The 21120-nt window shown below is 49.9% G+C and overlaps 2 protein-coding genes across 3 annotated transcripts in view; both read right to left on the bottom strand.

The window, feature by feature from the left end:
- CNOT1 (CCR4-NOT transcription complex subunit 1) overlaps nt 1-13281 on the bottom strand; it is a 50143-nt gene extending 36862 nt beyond the window's left edge. The window contains exons 1-8 of the mRNA XM_065733422.1: nt 13150-13281; nt 8283-8554; nt 4396-4503; nt 3668-3766; nt 3114-3182; nt 2959-3013; nt 2504-2707; nt 857-1025 (exon numbers count right to left, since the gene is read on the bottom strand). Of these exons, the coding sequence (XP_065589494.1) occupies nt 857-1025; nt 2504-2707; nt 2959-3013; nt 3114-3182; nt 3668-3766; nt 4396-4503; nt 8283-8384 (806 nt within the window). The 5' untranslated portion in view covers nt 8385-8554; nt 13150-13281. The remainder of the gene's footprint in view (nt 1-856; nt 1026-2503; nt 2708-2958; nt 3014-3113; nt 3183-3667; nt 3767-4395; nt 4504-8282; nt 8555-13149) is intronic.
- A 1410-nt stretch (nt 13282-14691) lies between these two features.
- SLC38A7 (solute carrier family 38 member 7) lies at nt 14692-20235 on the bottom strand. 2 transcript variants are annotated; one of them, XM_065733394.1, is made up of 10 exons: nt 19806-20235; nt 19405-19603; nt 19079-19223; nt 18752-18850; nt 18240-18297; nt 18029-18143; nt 17731-17878; nt 17453-17652; nt 17012-17066; nt 14692-16922 (listed from the first exon to the last, which is right to left on the bottom strand). In XM_065733394.1, exons 1-10 carry the CDS (start codon nt 20070-20072, stop codon nt 16820-16822), a joined length of 1389 nt encoding a protein of 462 aa, XP_065589466.1. In that variant the 5' UTR covers nt 20073-20235; the 3' UTR covers nt 14692-16819. The 2 variants fall into 2 exon arrangements, with proteins under 2 accessions (XP_065589466.1, XP_065589467.1); XM_065733395.1 differs by lacking the exons at nt 17012-17066; nt 17453-17652; nt 17731-17878.
- Nucleotides 20236-21120: the final 885 nt, after the last annotated feature.

Raw genomic sequence — 21120 nt, forward strand, 5'->3', positions numbered from 1 at the left:
GTCTGGTAATTCTGACAACTCATACACGTATATAAACAACCAATGGCACACAATGCCTGTGCTAGGTGCAAAGATATACAGTCATGTTCACATCAGTCTCAGCAAGCCCACGTGGCTCTGTAATAGCAGCATGCTTCACACAGCACCAGCAAGTCTGGCTAACAGAGCTGCATATTTAACATTTTAGAGAAGAGGAAGATAGCCAAGAGAATCTGGAACGCTCCAAATGAGAATGTGGGTTAAATACATACACAAATATATGCACAAAGCCAGGGCAAGTTTAAGACAGCTGTATTTCTCCCAAAATAAGTCTAAGCAGGCACAGACTCTAAAGCAGCTGTGAAGATACTCTGCTTTATCACCAGCAATTCACTATCATAATTACATTCCACAGCTTCAAATAATCTTAATTATAAAGTTTAGGCTTTGATAAGCATGGTACAAACAAAAAGCTGCTGTTGGCCAACTCTCTTGAAGAGAGACTATTGTCTTCAGTTCTTCTATAACTCACTTCACGTGGTGAGTGAGCTGCCAGGAGTGTGTCATAAGAGCAGAATGGGATTTAGTCCAAACTAAACCATCTTGTCTTTAGGAATGTAGCACCATTGTCCCTGTTCACAAAACCTCCACAAGGAAGGCAAATACCTCTAGCTAACAGTTTTTACCGTGACAACATCATATACAATTTCAACAGCAAAGCTACACACAACAGAAGAAAGCAAAACCAAACAGGAATCAAAACAGACAACCTCATAATAGTTAAAGTGTTCTTTTTCTTCACCTTTTCCATCTCAAGAAAGCCACCAGCACCCAAAATGCTTGATTTCCATATAAGAAATTGTCTTTTCCTACAAACCTTGTACAAAAGCCATAGCCAACTTCTTGCATAAAGTCTGCCAGAGAACTCTCCATCATCGTTTTGGCTATCCCTCCAGAATCAGGCAGGATCCTGTCCATTAGAATGTCCCGTTTTTCAGGGTATAGAAGTGGTGCAAGCACCACGGGGCAACGCTCCTGGGGAAAATCTGAAGGCAAACATAACGAAACAAAGTCACGTCAAAAACACAGAACAACAGTAGTTGCATGCAGCTGACTACTCAGAAACAGAGTGCCATACTGCAATTCCCTTGCTGCTGCAGAAACCTAGATGCTTCTGCAAGTATTCCACCCCACCTACCAGTTCCCTACTGGCTCTCAGATATTCTTAGACAACAAGAACATACAAGAGGCTACATTAACATTTTCACTGCAGCTGCCCACGAAGACTAGCAGCTGAGGTGGGAGCTTTACAACTACAGACTGTCACTAACAGCAGACACCCGAAAAAAGCACAGAGCAAAAAACAGTAGAGTAGTAAAGAAGGTTCTCCTCCATATCACGAAGTATTAGGAAACAAAGGAGGCTGTGGAATTGACAGCAACTAAGTCCGTCAATCAAACTGAGACACTCAGGGATGGAAGGAGAGAACACTCACTCTTCTCTCAGGAGAGCAAAATTTAAGGAAGGCACAGCACTGAGAAGATAAGAAGTACTGATGGTAGTTCTGCTCACAGCAAAACACATCAGAGTAAAGACAACTTATGGACAGGTCTTCCTTAGCACTATCTTTCATACGACACATAATACCCTGCACACCCTTTGGGCCACTGAGAGAAGAGTTGTAAGTTTCCCAAATCAAAGCAAGGAAAATAACAGAAGCTAATACACACTAATCTTCATTAAAGTAATCATGACTTAAGAAATTATAGTTGAACAAATGGTATAAACATTCTGCTCTCCTGTACAACGGATGCATTCCTCTAGCTCTGTGTAGAACCAAGCAGTGGGTTGAGTTAAATGCAGTTAGCTTTTGAGTCCAAGTCCTTATCCTTCTCAATTGCCTACAGCACACAGTTGGGTTTTGGAAAGGAAAGGACTACTTCACATCTCTTAACATTATCCCCTGCCATCACACACTATGCATGGGAGATTCCAGGAATTTAATTAGTTGTACTTAAGCCACAGCGCACACTCTGCAAGCATTTCATAGATCTGCATGTAATAAAAATCACCCAGCGATTACTCTTTCAAGTCAATGATTTTAAAACTTTTTTTTTTTAATGTTAAAGACTATGCTCCTTACCCTATAGAGCAGCTCAGGCTTTTCCAACTACAGTGCTCTGGGATGCGTCAAGTGAAAACCACAAATACCAGCCCAAACAAGCAAATAAGTGGACAAGAATATCACCCTATTTACTTCAGTTATTTATCAAAACCCTTCTAAAAAATAATAATAATAAAAATAAAGCCTTGAGGTTACCTCAAGCTACTGCATGCTAAAACAGAAATACCATATTATGTCCTGAAGTCAAAACAGTAGTACTTATGCCAGTTTTGTTAGGAAAATCTACAGAGTTCTACCTCAGCCCCATCCTCATTTCAGCAGCCTGCACTGACAACAGGTTTACAAATGCCAACTGTGAAACTCGCTTTAGTCTGGTTTCCAGAAGAGCACCACACTTACCTCTACGTAATGTTTTGAGGAAAGCGTCAATCTGTTCCTGTCCAACCCCAAAGGCTCCCTTCTGCCCAAAAAGGAGATGGGAGAGGAGAAGGTGCAGGACCTCTATTGCAATATCTTGGAAGCCACCTTCTTGATTTCCACTGACGTCCGCGTCAATGTAAGAACGTAAAAGATCTGGGAGTTTCTGTTTGATAAACTGGGCAGCTTTTGAATGCAAAACAGAACAGAGTCAAAATCTGAATCTGTTTTCAATATAATGACTTATTTCAGTTGAGTACTATTCTCTTAACTCTGTGTTGATCACAAACTACAACAGTTCAGACTTAAAAAGCTTTAAGACTTCAGCACCTCCACTGACTGCAATACCATGCATGCAAGTATCTACTTATTTAGGAAGCTCACTGTTTAAATGAAGAACAATGTTTTTGATGCACAGTTTTGGAAGGTTCACTTACCAAAACCTCGTAGATCTGAGCTGAAAGAATTCAGTAAAGCGAGACCAAATATCACCTACAAACAAAAGCAAACACAACAGTAAGGAGACATTGGCCTTTTCAACAAGCTCAGTCATCAAACACCAAAACAGTTTGAACATAAAAGAATCACCTACCTCTTGAACTTTACTTAATTTGATGACTTTACTCAATTGGGCAAATAAATGGGGTGAAGGTTTTAGACTCTGAAATAAGTAAGAAAGAGTTAAATGGAGCTGACTTTGTGATTATTCTCTCCTGTCACAGCAGGCAATCCAGATGCCTGCTTGCAGGTTTTGAATATTATCAACTGTTCTACTGCAGGCTAACACAGCTTATACTGGAAAACTAAGCACCTCTAGAATTATTTTTGGATGTGTCTAAAGTTTACTCCCCGTATACCCATATTACTCTAGCTTGGCAATTAAATCCTCATAGTGGCTTTAATATTGAAAGGAACAGGAGTACAGATGATTTACTTTGGTGCTGTCTGCCACAAACGAGCCATTAGATAACATACATTAGATTAAGCCTTCATTTTTTTTTTTTTTAAAGCTGAACAACTAGTCCAACAAAACAGAACGGGGAAGTTTGTTGAAGACTTCAGCACAACAAATTTCAGCCATGACAAAAACACGAAGTAGGAAAAGTAGAAAAAACCCACTAGGATCCTTTGCACAAACATACACACCTTCTGATAGTGCAACGGATTGTCAATGGCGTAGGACAGCGTCGAGATAAAGTTTGGTTTTGTAATCAGCGACGCACACTCCTGGATCAGAAATTGAGTCTGGGAAGAGCAAAGCAACTTAAATATTCATACTGTTTTGACATGGGAAAATAAAACAAAGCTACTTTCCAGTACAAGCAGAGGCACTAAACATACAGTGCAGAAGTTTCCCAAGTGCCTAAATTTTCTGTCTGGTTTCCCCTCTAAGTCTCAAGAAGTGACCAAACATCCACCATTAGAAGACAAAGAAAACTGATGTGTGAACGTGAGACGTTTCACTTCCTGTAAGCACTGTCACACTTTGCAACAGACAATCTAGCAATATTCAGTTCTAACTTGTGAGTTAAGAAGTCTGCACCAATACTGCTTCAGGATGAAAAACATGAGATAATACCAGAAGTGTCAGCTAGTGAACTGGAACAAAGTTTTTTGGGACAAGGGCTTTCAAGGAGAGCACTGTGTGTAGTGAAAAAAGCAGGTGTATGTAAGCTGTTTTCCCAGATCAAGATACTTTAAGAGTCAGATATCAGTAGTTTACTGTCTTCAGATTAGAGGACTGATGAGAGGTGTTTGCAATAGTAAAGCCACATGCCATAACAGAAGTTTGCTTGCAGCTACCATCGTCAACCCCTACACACCCTGTTGCAGCTTGTGAACACATAAACCTAACAGACAACTGCTCACTTTACCTGATGGAAATCTTTGCCACTGCTTTTACCATCGCCACTGAAATCCACGTGCGAGAATAGACAGCGTAGTAAATGCCTGTCTGCCTCGGGACCGTGCCTGTTCACAATCTGGAAGAGAACATCCAAAAATGCCTTGGTAGCAAACAGCAGTAATAAAGCATGACCCGGGACTAAAACCATGGATACATCAGCACTTCTGGTAGTTCATTCATCTACAGTTCTGACATAAATGAGAACGTTTCCACCTTTTAATCAGTAACCTAAAAGCTAAGTCATTAAACCTATTTGCAGATTAAAAGTATAAAAGGCGACCGGAAAAGAACCCAGACACAAGTCATCGATACAGAAGCCATGCATTTCACAAGTCATACCCTTAAAGAAAAGCTAAGAGAAGCAGTTTCTAAGTCAGGACAGAATGATTTCAAGCTTCTCTGCCACTAAAGCAGACAAGGATCCACATGGTGCCATGGTCCCACTTCTCTGTACTCTTCTCCTGCATTTTCTGGACTCGATCTCTTGAGGTCCTTTCCAACCCCCCTATGATTCTATGATCTCAGTCTGCAAAAGCATAGAGCCCTGAGACAGCATGCATCCCTGCAAGACAGGAATGCAGCCCAGACAGATCGCTGTACTGCAGCTTCACTGAGCTTGCAGCTTCTACTTTGTCTCCTGGTCATGTCTGACTGCCATAATTACTCCACGCTCTTTTAAAACATGGAAGGGACACTATACAGTGTTTCCTGCCTTCTAAATTAAAAAAAAAAATTTCCAACTTGCTCAATGGCAAACTATAAAAGCAAACAGCACATGCTGAACACCTGTGGCTGAGACTTCCCCCTTAGAGCTCATTCAGCCCAATTCTACAGCTCAGCAATAAATAAATTATCCACGTTTGTTAAACACGAATCACACATTTCTAAATCCTCATAAGGCTACATCTTTGCCAGCATCCTGCCATTTGCCTTAAGCTCAACTCCCGACTACAGCCCAGCTCCATCAACTTGTTGTCTGAAGACCTTTCAGGTTGTTTCAATGTCTATTCATTTCTTATCTAACTGTACAGCATCACTTTTTTATTTTTTAATAAATCCATACTGGCAGAAGCTTCAAGTCACCTAATCACCAGTAGCTCGCTTTATTCAGAGAAATAAAGCATCAAATCCAACCTTCACCTATTAGCAAGATGCTGCCACTGTTTCCACAAGACATGCCAGCATGCCCCAGCAGCTCTGCCTGTGCTCCAGCTCTTCCCCTCAAGTTCAGCATTTCATCTCCCTTCCTTGCTGGTGGTTTCCTTGCTGACTGATGGCTTTCACCTCAATTTCTATCATTATCTGACCCTACACTTTCCATCTCTTGCTTATGCCAGTGGCTGCCAAGCTTCGTTCTGCTGGAAAGGAACATTCAAGTCAGAGATAGTCCTGCATCCTGACTGATGGCAAGAACACACGTGCCCATGATACATCAGCCTGGAGCACAGAGCCCACTTCAACTACACTGACAGTACTGTCTTTGAGGGCAGTCATCCTCCATGATTTGGAGGAAGCTGCTTAGTCAAGCTCTGAGTTAGTTCAGGCTATAGAAAACAATCCCAATCAAATACGTAGATTTAGATGTGGCAACAAAACTGGCATGAAGCTGGATCCATCTTCTAGTGAGCCATGACCACGATTAATTCATCAAAGCAGATGGATGCAGAATAGAACTGTACACACTGAAGCTATCAGTACATCTCTGCATCAAAATTAGATTCCTTCCTCGTTTAGAAGTAAATTCAGAAGGTTTTGTTTGAAAATTAAACATGCAGTTGGGGGAATAAAGGCTGGAAGTGCAGTGCAGGCATTTCTCAGCTCTACTATATGGATGTAGAAGTTTTTTCTAGGAAATAGAGGAAAGGAATTGCTAGCTTCCCTGCAGGAAGAGCTGAAACAAACCTTAGCATTGCCAGCCTTCTTGCAAGTTTACAAGACAGCGTGCCTGAAGACAATGCAATCTGAAGTGTGACTAGCCCAGGAGGAACACCTGCACACCCTGTTTGCAGCTGGACACCAAAGTTTAGAGCAGAACTCCCATTTCAGGAGAGCAGTTCAGCATGTTACATTATCAAAGCACGAACCCTGCATGGTTTTCAGGAAGAGGGTAAGGTTAATACTGCCCAACTACTTCTGCAACTATCACTGTCAACTACATCACCACGTTTCAAGCATCAGCCTTCCAGCAAAAACAGCCTCTTAAAAGCCAAGGACCAGCTCAAGGATCTGAGTATGTCAGCACCCACTTCTTGGAAGAAACAGGTCTGCTTCTGGCAACTTAAACTGAGCTTCATTATACGCTACAGGTAGTGGAACTAAATTGGATTTATCACACGGACAAGCTCAGGCAAACGCTTAACTCACAAATAACTGCCTTCCAAAATGATTCTGCCCTCAAAGCCCTTCTCTCCTCTCCTCTAATTCAGGAAAAAGGAAACCACTAAAGCCATTTGGGAGGAAGTCACTCTTCTGAACTTATCTGATAAAATGTGTAGAAGTTTTTTTTTCCCTCAAACACATGTTCAATTTTTTGAAGCAGTCTTAAACCATCACCCATGGTCACTGAAAGCACATTAGAGCAAAAATCAGCTCTGACACCTTTACGAGCACAGAGATCTGAAGAACTGAGTCTTGAGTTCTGTGTTATAGCCACATATACTAAAAGCAGCCATTTCCATTTGCAGTCATGCAACACAGAAAGAGGCCTGTGGTGATCGACAAGGAGGAACCTGTCCCCATTTTAGAGATTTGTATTCAAGCTGAAAAGAAGATTGATCACAGTCTCTCAAAACTACAAGTTTATTATGCTTTACATAATTTTTCATGTTAAATCTGCAAGTCACACCTCAGTCACGCCTTGCTTCAGGAGCTACTAACCTGCTGAAACAAGCTGACTTAAGAGGACAGCAGGATTTCACACCCTTGCAAGTACTGAACTTGCAAAAACACACAAACTTTAGTAAAGTTCAAAAAGGTATGCTCCATTTTGCCAGCTTGTGAGATGATTCTAAGCACCCAATACAACAGAAGTTGCCCTCTTATCTCTGGGGGAGAAATGAATTTGCTTTTAAAGAAGTCCACCTCTGCCACAAATGGACTGTGCTTAAACCCTCTGCCCCCCCCCCCCCATCAGTGTAAGTACAAATGTTTAACTGGCCTAGCTGCACGTTGGGAATCCATCTAAACCAGTTTCTGAAACTTGCTCAGTAGCATTCACTCCTTCCTAGCTCTTCCACTGATAGACATTTCCAGTCCCATCCTGCAACCAGTGCTGTACGTAAAAAGGTCAGTCAAACCAGAATTCTTGCCCAGATCTACAATTTCTTTGTTTCAAGCTACTCTGCCTATAAACCCAAGACCACAGAAGCTCACCTGACTTGACAGTGTGCTACGCCTCATCAAAGGAGATGAAAAGCAAAACTCTTCCACCTGAGGTAGGTGAAGGTATTCAGATTAACCATATCCTCTCATTTTCAGAAAAACAACTCTGACAAGGAAATACGGTTCCTTCCCTCTCCCACCTAATGCCCTTATGAAGCATCCAGGAGCTGAAAAACGTAACCTGAAAGAGTTTAGGAAAGCTCTGCATGCCGTACTCCACGAGCAGCAGCTTAATCCTACCACACAGCCACAGACTCGCACTGCTTTCAGCTCTGAGACTCAACTAGTTGACTCCACCATCCAGCAGATGAATCCAGCAGGAACACTGGTGGCTTCCAGCTCCCAATCCTGCAGCACAGAACTGTGCACAGGAAAGCACCACAGAGCGCAGTTCAATCAAGGAGAGAAACTGCACGTGACACTCCCATTCCTTCTCTCCAAGGTTCCCTCTTGTTGCATCATCACTTTACTTACGTGCTGTATTTCCTGCTGGCTGGCTCGGTAGTTTTTCTTGGTTAAATTGTCCACCAGGTAGCTGATTTGAGACAAGGCCAGCGAGAGCGAGTCAAGATTCATTGCTGGTTGGGGCGGAAGCAGGCGGCCGAGCCCGGCGCAAAATCACCATTATTCCCCTTTAGTCACCTCAGAGACAGGTTAATTGTTTTTCCCCCAATTAGCCTGTATCTGGTTGTGTTACTTTCTTCAGCTCTTTCTCAGTTGCCTTCCTCTGTACAGAAACATGGCACCTGCAAGACAAAATTGCACAAGACTTGAGTTCTGTAGCAGCTTTACAGCTCTGCTCCAGGCACCGCTGGTACTTTAACTGATAAAAGTTCTGTGACAAGCTTCCTCTGTTCACTGTGATGAAAAAGTTGTTTATATAATATCAAAAAGCCAGTGGTTCGTCTGTATCGTGCTTCCACCAGAACACCACACAGTGAAAGAAGACAGAAAAATTCAGTAATATGCCTCAGAGCTGTTCAGTTCCTTCTTCTTGCACATTAGCTAAGCTGCAAAACAAGAAAACTGAAGTTTAACAATGCTGGTAATACAGACACTTTTGAAGGCTCAACTTACGTAAAGCATTCAGTATAATGACATCCACCAGGAAAGCAAAGCATTATTAAGTTTTTGCAACACAAGCTTAGTTTTTTTTCCACAGCACTCAACCACATTTCTTCCTTTCTGCATTCTGCCAGCCTGGAAGAGCCAGCAAACAGCTCGGCTGGAAGAACGACCGCCCTTTCTGCACGGTGAGAAAGAAGAAAATGAGATGCATAGTAAATGAGGCATGGCACAGCAGCCATTGGAGGTCACAATCACCCCGAGCATCAGTCAGGAGTTTACACAGAAGTGTGCTCTCTGACCTCCGTACCATTCTGCCTCACTACTATCAAATTGCATCACAGTCCGTGGCACGCAGCAAAACAAGTGCTTGTGAATGAGCAACACACACAGAGAGCTGCAATAAGCTAACCCTAACGTTTGGCTCCTAGAGAAACAGCTTTCCAGCGAGCGAGAACAGCACAGTGTGCCAGCTTAGTAATTCCTATGACAACACAAATCTCGGCACTTGACATCTCATCTGTTCAATCAGATTGCCAACACGATACAGTTGCATCCCAAAACAAGTTCTGCACAAGCAGCAGCTGCAGGAGTCCGGAGGAAGTGGCTCTGGGAAGCAGCCCCATCATTTCTCAGGGTGGAAGCACTGAAGGAAGAAGGCAGGGCTGCACCAGGCAGCAACTCCTTCCCCTCCTCCCTCCATACAAGAGGCACTCACACTTTGAGCTGTTCTTTACCACCTTCCTATTCAACACTTCCTCCTGCCAGAACGGGAGGGATATCTCCAGAGGAAGGGGCAGCAGTTTGCTTCCTGGGACTCACAGGTTTACATCCACCGATTCTCCTCTTGGTCCTCCAGAGATGACAAACATCATAAGCAATGTGTTTCACCACAGCAAATGAAGACCCTTCTGGTTTTTTGTTATTTTTAAAGAAAAAAGATCAGTCAACTTTTATCATGCCACAGAATCCCTGAGTGCTCCGAGGAACTGCAGTTCCCATTCACACAAAGAAACTCAAAATCTCCTGACAACAATTTAAACTAATACAACCACTCCAGTTGACAAAGACAAGCTAGAAGTGCAATGAAAGCATTTCAGAACTTGTCGAAAGTCACAACAAGGAGAATCACAGAAAACTTTCAGAAAGTATTTCTGCTCCTATGGCAGGCTGTAACTCATTGCCTGCATTCACAGGTTTAAAAACCCACTGACTGCAGAACTTTGCAGGAAGGGCAGGGGCACAGAGGTTACCAAGACTGGTCAGCAGCATGATACCCCACGGTCTTCTGCAAATGCTAACTGGATTTTAGATGGCATTACTGGGCATTGCAGGAACATGCATTCCAAGCAGTTCTCACCATACCACACCAACCTAAAGCTTCTGAAAGTACTTATTACGAACACACCATTATTGCCACGGTGATTACAGCTAGAAACACCCCCCTGATAGGGGAACCCTATCAGGGTACCTGGTGCCAGCAAGCAGCCTGGTACAAACTCAGGAGCAGGATCCACACTAGGACCCCAACTATGACATTGTTCAGTTAGTACCTTGAATTTCAGAGCTCCCCTCTCTGAGGGCTAGAAAGAGAAATAGCATTTCTCTGGATATTGCTCCTCAGACTGACACAAAGACAACAGCACTCATACCCACCCCACCCCAAATCAGCCTTTATATCCCAGGACTTCGGAGTTGGGCTGAGCTACAGGAGAGCACATGCCTACAGCCTGACCCTCCCTGCTGCAGCACAGAGCCCGGCAGAGCGCAGACTCTGACACCATCCAGCTGTAGCATGACTGAAAAGCAGAGACCACCAACTCTGTGTGCACAACGACATAACAGTCAAAGCAGGTCTTTCCTTTCTGAGGAAGCAGAACCAAAGCCTGAGCAGACACACTGACTCAAGGACAGAACACAATAGCTGAAGGAAGCAGCTTCCTATCTACATTCTAAATACACGGCTTGTGAGCCATGTATCCCAATACACAGCCATTGCAGCTCCCACCAGCAGGAGACTAAGAGCACTTCAAAGTTTCCAACAGTGCAAACTTATAGCAGTGCCCAAAAACCAGCACTGCCAGAAAAGCAGAAGGGCACAGGTACCCCTCTGGATGTCATATGCAAGACTAAATTTCTGCTGGACTGATTAAGGAAGCTATGAATGCTATGCAAGGCAGACTTTATTTTTAGATGCGTATATTCTTAGTGGGAACAAATCTCCCTAGCCTGGCCTCAAGAATTCAAGCAGCTTTGAGTCCGTGTGGCAAGCCTTCCTCTGGACTAGTCCACAGCAACCAGGACTCGGCCAGTTTACCAACGAGTTTACCAAAACAACTACTGACAAAATTGCTACTTAAAGTTACAGGGCCAACGATACTGTAACTGAATAAGCTCTCACACACAGAACTGGGGAGCCCTTACAACACCACTGTTTTGTATTGTGCAACAGGGCAAACTTTTAAGAGGCAGAAAATATTTGCTGAAACCTACAGTGCTGTACTGCCTGAACACTTCTTGAGGACACCAAAGGGTCAGCAACACATCTGGCAGGGGAGAAGCTTCAGTGGATTCTCTTCAAAGCTGCAAAGTTCTGCTGGATTACAACAACATCAATAGGATACAATAGTAGGCTAGACTCTGAAAGCACAGGACAGAGAGGACTAATATGTAACCAGTAGTCAGGTGTGGCCAAAACACTCCAACAAGTTCAAACACTCCCTGCTAACCTGAAGCAGATCAAGAGAAACAAACCTCACTGCTGAGGACAACAGAAACAAATCTCAAGTCCTCAGTACACCTTTAGCAACTGCCTTACCAGAAAAGCAACCCCAAATGTACCTGAAGCCAAACTTGGTTTTTTTTTGTTGTTTGTTTTTTTTTCATTTCAGTATTCTTGCAGAGCTAAGGAACTACTCCCACTGAGTTTCAAGGCTTTGGGCCACGAGCCCTCCACGTGGAGGATAAAACAGCTCAAGTGACATAACAGGAGGACACGTTTGCTGGTTCTCAACTCCTGACAGAAAACATCATACAAAAAAGCCACATCATTAAAACCAAGAGTGCTACACTAGGTGGGTATACAGGGTGAGGTGTTTCTCCGAAGAGAAGAGATGGGGAGAAAGTGAGTTTGCTGTGAGTCTGCTCATCAAGAAACCAGGCCGTCAGGATGAATGGCTGATGACAGAAAAGAACACACATAAGAGAATATACTAGAAAGAGCAAACAACACCGTGTACTCACTACCAGCTAAGCATGCTTCCTGTTTACGACAGCCACCTCACTGAGGCTTGGCTCACCTATAATCTTAGTCAGTGCCAATGCAGTTACCTTAGAAAGAGGAAGCACTCAAGTTATGTGTGCTACGAGTGACTTATCAGGTCCACACCTGCATGGCTGCCTGTGTGCTACGAGTGACTTATCAGGTCCACACCTGCATGGCTGCCTGCTTTAAAAGAAAAAAGCCAAGTTCCATCGAGAGCAGATGCCATACTTCCTTCTAAAAGTTGGAATCGTGAGCAGATGTAAGTTTGAGATGTAACAAAAAATTAATCACAGAACCACAGGGGCTGGAAGGTGCCTCTGGAAATCCCCCAGTGCAACCCCTTACTAAAGCAGATCATGTAGGGAAGCGTAAGGGGAGGGGGGGGGGTCCTGAATAATACCAGAGAAGGAATCCACAGCCTCCCGGGGCCACCTGTTCTGCTGCTCTGTCACCCTCAAGCACTTACCGAGTGATTATTATTTTTCAAGTTACCTCACTTCTGCTGCAAACATAAGCATGAGGCGGCCCGAACAAACCACACGTGGCCCGCTGATCGTTCAATAGAAACCTGACTGTCCAAAGCCATAGAGCCATTGCAGCCGGGCCAACACAGCCAACTGTTGCTGCTCCCACTGCTGCACAGCAGCAGCTCCTGGACGGCAGCTCGGCACCTTGTCCCCACGCGGTGTCACCGCAGCCGGTTCGCTACGAGCGCTCCCACAGCGGATAAGGATACGGCCCAAGGCCCAAGTAACCGGTCGGGGCCTCACACAGACACCCTCGCTGCGCTGTGGGAAGGGCAGCCCGAGCTCGGCCGGGCCGCTGCTCCGCCTCTGAGCACAGAACGGCTCCTGAGGAAGGCTGCAGGGCGGGATAGGCCGCGGGCCCTCACAGGCCGCGCTCCCCCATCCGGCCCCACACCTCCGGGACACCCCCCCGGCTGCTGCCCCTCCCCCTCCCCCACCCCCCGCGGACGGCTCCGACGCCCCTAGTCCATCCCACAGCTCTCACCTCAGGGGCGGCGGGGCCAGAGCAAGGCGGCAGGCTGCGGCCACTCGCGCTTTTCTCCTCTCGTCTCCGCCGTTGCGCTACAAAATGGCGGCCAGGGTCGCGCGCTCACGTCGCGGCCTTTCCCCTCCCCCGTCCCCTCGCGGCACGCCAGCGGGGGGTGGAGGGGGAGGAACGCGCGGAGGTTCCCGCCCACCCGCTCGGCGTTGGACCAATCGGAGCGCGCCGCTCCGTGCCGTCCGACCAATCGGCGCGGCTCATCCTCACAGAGCTTTCCGCCGTCCTCCCCCCGGCTCTCAGCGCGGAGTGAGGAACGAACGCTGATTGGTCGAAGCCGGCCGGACTCCTTCCTAGCGCTCGGGCCAATGGGAGCCGGCGAAAGTCTCGGCCGGAGCATGCGCACCGGCGATCAACAAGCGTTGGCCGCATGTGACGGCCAATCAGCGCGAGGCAGGAAGAGGAAGTGGCGGGGAGCGCCAAAGGGCGCCCGGAGTCGCGGCATCCCCTCCTCAGTGTTGCCAACCGCCTCCCCCTGGGCGCAGTGGTGCGGTCCTCCCAACCGTCTCCCCCCTACACGCAGCAATGGTACGGTCCGCGCACCGCTGCCCCCCCCCCACCCCCCAGTGGCGGACTGCGGTAGTGCAGTGCCCCTCCCCCCTCCCAACGCGGCCGCCATTTTGTACGGCCCTGAGGGAACTGTGAGGAGAGCAGAGGGGAGAGCGCATAGCTCTGCGACCCTGAGGGGAGCTTGTGGCTTTGGGGTCCTTCCCCAACACAGACGTGCAGGAATCACGCGGGGTACGCACCACAAGTTCACTTTTATTGAGTCAAGGTCATCCAGTTTTGTTTTGCGGTTAAAAATCATCATCATCATAATACATAAAAAGTCTGTTGTTTGTAAACAGCCACAGGAGCGGTAAGGCGGCAGAGAAACAGCCCCATCGCTGCGTCACCCTGCTGCCAGGGCAGGATGCGGCCCTGCTTCAGACACAGCTGACGATGAGGAAGGCCGGCATCCCCACGGTGTGCAGGTAACCACACAGGGCTCCTGCACCACTGCTTGGATCCGAGCAAGACGGGGAGAGAAAACACAGCAGCATCTCCAGTGCGGACACAAAACATCCTGCAGGCTGGCTCCAGCCCATGCCAGTGCTGAGCTGAGCACAAGTACCCCAAGTCCCTGCAGGCACCCTTAGCCCTGCGTGCCTGGGCTCTGCTTCCTGCTCGGGACCATGCTGTGGGTGCTGCAGACACAGTGGGTATAGCCAAGGTGCTTATCCACGGATCTTTGTGGGTTTGGGGAAAAAAGGGAGGGAGGAAGGAAAAGGAAGGGAGCAAAAAAGAAAAAGAGGGAAAGAAAGAAAAGGGAAAGAGGGAAAAAAAAGGAAAGAAAAAGGAAGAAGAGAGAAAAAAGGGAAAAAGGAAAGGGAAGAAGGGAAGGAAAGAAAAAAAGGGGAAAGGGAAAGAAAAGGGGAATAAAAAGGGGAAAGAAAAAGAGAGAAAGAAAGAATGGGGGGAGAAAAGGAAAAAAAGGAAAGGGGAAAAAAGGGAAGGGAAGTATGGATAGGAAAGCCAGCTCTTTGTCAGGAGCCAGAAGAGGCTTGGAGACAGCCCATGCCTGTGATGTCCAGGCTCCCATGTGCAGCACAGATGGACTGTGTTTATACACAGCACCCATTAACCCCAGGCTCTGGCTGCTCACATCTCCTGTGCTCGTTCTGGGAAAGCACACTGTGTATGCTCACGTACACTGCACACTTCGTACTCCCTGAAACACAGCCTGATTTCTGGAGAGCCCAGCACACTGACAGCACTCCTGTCCCCAGGTGAGCACACAACGGAGATGCAAACAGGAGGTTTGCTGGAGCCTTTTCTTGTGAAAAGCAGAAGGTGCAGAGGCTGGAGCTATCCTGGAGGCTGGAGGGACACAATACTTCACACAGTCCCCCAGAACCATTTATTTGGGATTTCCTTCTCATTCCCCACCTGGATTTCCCATCTCACCTCAGAGAGATGCAAGGAAGCAGGGGGTATTCAAATTACAGAGCAGATTCTGGAAAGAAATGTGTGTTTAGGTGAAAGGCACTTCCCAGAGCTGTGCCAGCACTGCCTGGGAGCTGCAGACTGAGAGAGCCAGGCTGAAGCCACCTTTTGTCACAGCACACCCATACACTGCAAGCACTGTAGGGACAGGATGAATGCCACCAGCAAGCTGTGCCTGTGGGCCATCCTCCCACACACTGCTGGCTGGTCACAGAGGGAAAGAAACATGGCAAGGACAGCATCAATGTGTCACAATTCATCTTCCCACTGCCATGGGCTGGGCCTTGTCCCATGTCTGCCTAGCACTGCTTCGAGACCGTACATGAGTATACGTGAACACCAACCTCTCCCTGCCCAGGGATTTAGAAGCCAAAGACCAAGGGATGTTAAAGTCTCAACAAGAGCAGTTGGCTGCTGAGGTTTAACTGCCCCAAGCCTCATCTGCAGCTGGGGGAGCTTCTACACCCAAAGAAACAACCAAGAAGCAGAAACTGGGGAAGGCTATGGAGGAACATCTCAGAGCAGCACCAGCCACAGCACAAATGAGCATGGGAAGAACATAAAATGGATTCATACCGATTGCTTTATCCCCAGAGTGTCCCTTACAACCTACACCTGGCACACTCCTCGGCCACGCTCTCCAGAAGAGCTGGATTCGACATTTAAGATCTCGGTTCTACCTTAGTGTTTCCAGTAGGAGGATGCAGCTCACAGCACCTTCTGCAGGGGGACCACCAGCCCTGAGCCTGGGGCTGGCAATGTAAACTATGCTCCTGCGGTCCTCCCGACCCCTCTTCCCACAAATGGCACGTTAAAATCAGGCTCAGTGTGACACTCCCTAAACAGCAGATGCAGCCTGGTCAGAGGAAAATGGGAGGGGAAATGCCTGCTAGCACCCGGATATGGAAGCAGACTGGCAAGACGAGCCACAGGAAAACAAACTTAAAACCAAACACTGACACAGAAGAGAACCACGGGGTTGTCACTCTGAGCTTAGGGTGGTGGAGGAACTGCTGTGCTCATGCACAGTAAAACTCACTCACTGAGGTGATGGAAATCAGCCAGAGTGCATCACCCCAGCGCTGCTCAGTAAGGCAGAGCGCCCTTTGCTTTCTCCCTTTCTGCAGATGCGCCATTTGTTTTACTCCCTGATCACAGCACGCTCTCATCACCTATAAATTAAAGCACAACCCCTAATTCCCTTTAAATAAGACACACTGCTTCCCTCCGATGCTGTAGTGAGAAAAAGGACTTCAAGCTGTGAAAGTGCTGGAAAGGAATTCTCCCAGCATTGAGGGATGCAGTGTGCTTTCCTGTGCAAATGCAAACAGGTTCCCTTAGTGAAGCCTACCCGGGAGGGGCAGAAAGGATTTGACCTGGATGTCGTCACGGAGGGAGTGGGGTTCTCCTCCACCACCAGGGAGTCAGGACTGAGAAGGCAAGCCTGACTGCCTGGTGTGTTAAGACAACAAGACACAAGTCCCTGCAGGGCTTTTCCAGCAAAGCCCCACATTACAACACTCCTCTTGGACGTTCCCAGTATGCTAAAATGTTTTCTCCCTGCTCTCCCTCAGTCTGATGGGAAATCTACTTCTCCTCAGCAGCAGCAGGGTCCTGCCTGGAGGAGGGGTCAGGCTGTGAGATCCACGAAGATGGCATTGGCAGTGGTCTGTCCGAAGATGAAGGCTCCGAGGGTGACCATGAACACACCATAGCTGACCTGGGCCCACCAGCTGCAGATGCACAAGGACAGGGTGCACTTAGAGGGGACCTTTATGCCCAAATCTCACAGGGGAAAGCAGGGAGAGGGGAAGCACGTTACCTGACTGCTCTGGTTTCTTGGATCTCAGAGAGTTTGGCTTGAATCAGGCAGAGCCCTGAGAGGGACAGGAGGCACAATGAACCCAGACAAGGACTGAGCAGACGCCCTGCACACCAGGGAGCTGAACCGAGCTCCACTGAGGCAAGGACAGGGACACGTCCTCTCCTGTTTTTCCTTAACTTCTTCCAGCCCACAGGAGATGTTCAACCCCAACCACCTCCCATCCTGCTGGCTGATGGGATGATCTTCCCCCAGCCCCAGTTCACACATAACCTGCTGCTTCTCCCACACTCCCAGTTCTGGAGCAGAGACAGCAGTCAAAACCAGTTGGTCCTCCTTCTCTAAAGATCTCCTAGCTCCCGTGTCCCCATCCCACCCCCTCTGTCTTTGCAAAACAAGGCCAAGAGACCTCTGCCGACAATAGAGCATCCCAGGACGTACCTGGGAAGACAAAGATGAAGCAAGCAGCCAAGCCTCCAATGACAGAGATGACTTTGCCAATGTCAGGGATGAAGAGAGCCAGCAGGAGAGTCAGGAGGAACCAGGTAATGGTCTGAAGCAGGCGTCTCCTCCGCTCCCGAACCACATCCTCCTCCACTGTCACTCCGGTGTAGCGCAGCCAGAGGCCTTCCAGCACAGCCCTGTGGGCACAGAACCGTGGGAAGGAAGGAGGTTTTCCCAGCTGTGCCTCCCAGCCTGTGCTGCCCCTCTGCACTCACCGGCCACAGAAGTGTAGGATGGGGTAGGACGTCAGCACGCACAGGATGATGAAGGCCCGGGCAAGAGCAACGGGGATGTCATTAGAGGGGTAGGAAAGCAACACATCCTGGTCCACGCTGGCCCCAAAAGTCAGGAAGCCACACACGCCTGCCAGGGAAGGGCACACTCAGTGGGGGATGGGAAAAGAGCCTCCTGGACGTGTGTTCACGGTAACTCTGCTGACTGGAGCGTCTGTGCCCCAGGAGCTCACAGCTCCTGCAAGGACCACGCAAGCCACCATGGGGTCCCCTCACTTACCAGTGCCAGTATAGACAAAGAGAGCGATCACCATGGCTGCTGTCACCACTGCTCCCCACGTCTTCACCTCTGGCTGCTTCATGCTGTTAAAGACAGGCACACTGCTCACGTGGCACTGCCAGAGACACAAAAAGAGAGTGAGGGGACACATTATGAGATGAGCCAGAGCAGCGGGGAGCTGCGCAGGATCCCATGCTCTGCAAGAAGCTACCTGGAATCCGAAGCAGATGGTGGGCATGGCGTTGAACACGGCCATCCAGGTGGAGGGGCTGGGGAGAGAAACGGCCACCGGTCAGAGCGGGGCACGCGGGAACGGGTTTGTTCCTCTGCTGATCTGCCCAGTCCTCAGCCACCAATTCCTCCCACCTAGGGCAGAGCTTTTGCATGGATAAAGGTTTTCCTGGGATCAAAAACAAAAGAATTCCTAAAATAGGGATCTATTTGGGCAGTGATAAAAACTGATCTCAACTCTGCTTGTCCCTAAAATCCCTGGGGCCTCCCAGCTCAGAAATAGCCTCGCACCACGAAGGAAAGCCAAACGGGTAAAGGAAATAACCCCAAATCACCCTAAAGGAGACCCAGAGCCCTCACTTCTGGGATCTCATGCACCTGTAACAGAGCTAAAAGTGAACTGTTCTCCTCTAATCCTGTTCTGGAGCACTGGAAGCCCACAAGTCCAGGAGACTGGTGGGCCACCATCAGCGTTACGTCTCTTGCACGCACCTGGTGGGGATCTCCACAGGCACAAGCTCCTTGTCAGGCCAGATGTACTTGATGATGATGACTGCAGTGACGTACCATGTGCCAATCACACTCAGAGAGCTGCAGGAGGGGACAGCAAGCCGTCAGCATCCTGCCTCCCAGCTCCGAGGACGTCTGAGGGCCTCCTCCCAACATTTCCAGCCTCATCCCCCTGCCTGCACAGCCTGGGTTACCCTGACCCCTCCAAGCAGGATGATCCCCGCTCTCCTTTTTCCCTGAGGAAGACACCAGGCGCTGCCACTCACTCTCCCCAGAGCACCCCCAGCCCTGCAGGGCTCTCCCACCCACCTGGCATATTTCTGGAAGCCGATCTCCTTGGGGATGGAGAGGGGCAGGATGAGGAGGAAGGCGGTGACACTGATGGTGAACTTGCGGTCCGTGTACCAGCGGCTGCTCCCTGCTTCCTCAGGCTCCGTCACCAGAGCGGCAATGACTGCGGGCAGAGAGATGTATCACAGAATCCTTTAGGTTGGAAAAGACCTCTAAGGTCACCAGGTCCGATCCCAACCCATCTCCACCAGCCACGTCACTCAGTGCTGCATCTACCCAAAGGGTCACGTCCTTCCCCCTGTCCAGAGGGTGGGACGCAACCCATTGCTCCTCAGGGCACTCACTCTTGTCCTCTTGGTCTCCGATGATGATGAGGAAAGCGATGCAGGTGCCAAAGGTGTAGACAGCAATGGCCACCTCGCACAGCACGCCCGGCACCTTCCCACACACCGCCCACACCACCTCTTGGTACGTCCGCTCGTTGCTGGCCTGCGAGCAGTATGCCAAAATGACCAGTCCTCCAATGATGAAGATCAGCATGCACTGGGTTAACAGAGAGACAGGGAGAGGACCGAGTCAGGCAGCAGCAAGCCAAGCTCCCTAAAGCCACCCCAAAAGGCATACAGCATCCCCATCGCCCCTCAGAGGTCCTACCCAAGGGGGCTTCCACTCGGGTCTCCTCCTCCCACAGCCCCTACAGGGAGTCCCACATCCCCCAGCCCGTCCAGGCTGTCCCATCTCTCACCATCTGCAGCGCGATGCCTGCGGCCACGCCGCCAGCCATGTTGAAGGCAGCGGGGAAGTTGAGCAGCCCGGCCCCAAGAGCAGCATTCACCACGATGAACACCGCACCCAGTGCCGACGTGGCCCCGGCGCCGTTCCCTTGGCTCTCGCCGTTCTTTGGTACCGCTTCCACGCTGGGGCTCTGCAGCAGCCTGGCCCGTTCCCCGGCATCGGCGCTCCACTCCCAGTCCTTCTCGTCAGTGTTGATGCTCCCGGCGGCCTGAGCCATCCTCGTGCCGGCAGAGCCCGCTCCTCCCAGCGCCGCGTAGGTGCTCGTGTCCCACTAGTGCTCCCACACCGGGTTCAGCTGAACGCAGCGAGGCGGCGTTGGCTCCATCGGGTACGGAGACAGCAAACAGCCAGGCCGGCACCGCTTCTCTGATCCTACAAAGGGCTGGAGGAGGACACAAGGCTGCTGAGAATGCTCCGGTCAGGAGGGCTAGCGAGCTCCATGGGTGCCCCCACGGATGCTGCAGGCACGAGCCCCGCCGTCGCTTCTCGCTTCCCGAATCCCAGCCCCGGTTTCTGCAAGCGCTGCAGAAGCTGCCGCTCACGTGCCGAGGGGGTAAAGGTCAGGGCCGGGCTCGGCGAGACCCGCAACCACCACCGCAGCGCACACACAGCCCGGCACGGCAGCCTGCCCGTCCCCACGCACCGCCCCGCAGCGCGGAGAGAGGGCCGGCGGGACCCGGGGGCACCTCCGGGTCTCCCCCCTGGGCCGCGTTCTGCCCCGAGCCCGCGACTCGGCGGCATTGCGAGGCCCCGCGCTGCACCCCGCGGGTACCCCCAGCCCACCCTGGGCCCGACGGGATCCCCTCTGCTCACCCGGCGGGGCACGCTCCCTGCGGTCCGGAGCCGCCTTCCACGGCAGCGCCCACGCGTGTCCCTCCCCCCGCCGCTCGCCGCGCCGGCGCCGCCCGCCCCGCGCCACGCCCCCGGGCCGCGCTATGGGGTCGGAGAGCGGCTGCGGTCCGGGGCTCGGCGGCGTCGGAACAGCGTCGGACCGCTGCGGGACTCTGCCCTGCGGTGACAGCGCCGGGGCTCGAGGGGACGCAGAGGCGTTGGGGAGGGCTCGGCCCGCAGCCCCCGCTGCGTTTGGGACGCGGGGAAGGGAGGAGCCCAGCTCAACGCGGTCACGCCTCCGCTTATCTGGATGGAAAAGCAGCGCGGAGCCATCAGGGCGGTGAGGCACCGCTGGCCGGTCACGGATGGGCCCTGGCAGCCTGGGCTGGGGGCAGCCAGCCCGCAGACCCGGGTGGGCTTTGTGGTCCCTTCCA

The sequence above is a fragment of the Cyrtonyx montezumae genome, unplaced genomic scaffold, assembly GCF_038088225.1.
Source record: "Cyrtonyx montezumae isolate F1298 unplaced genomic scaffold, pur_monq_1.0 scaffold_17, whole genome shotgun sequence".
NCBI classification, from domain to species: Eukaryota; Metazoa; Chordata; class Aves; order Galliformes; family Odontophoridae; genus Cyrtonyx; species Cyrtonyx montezumae.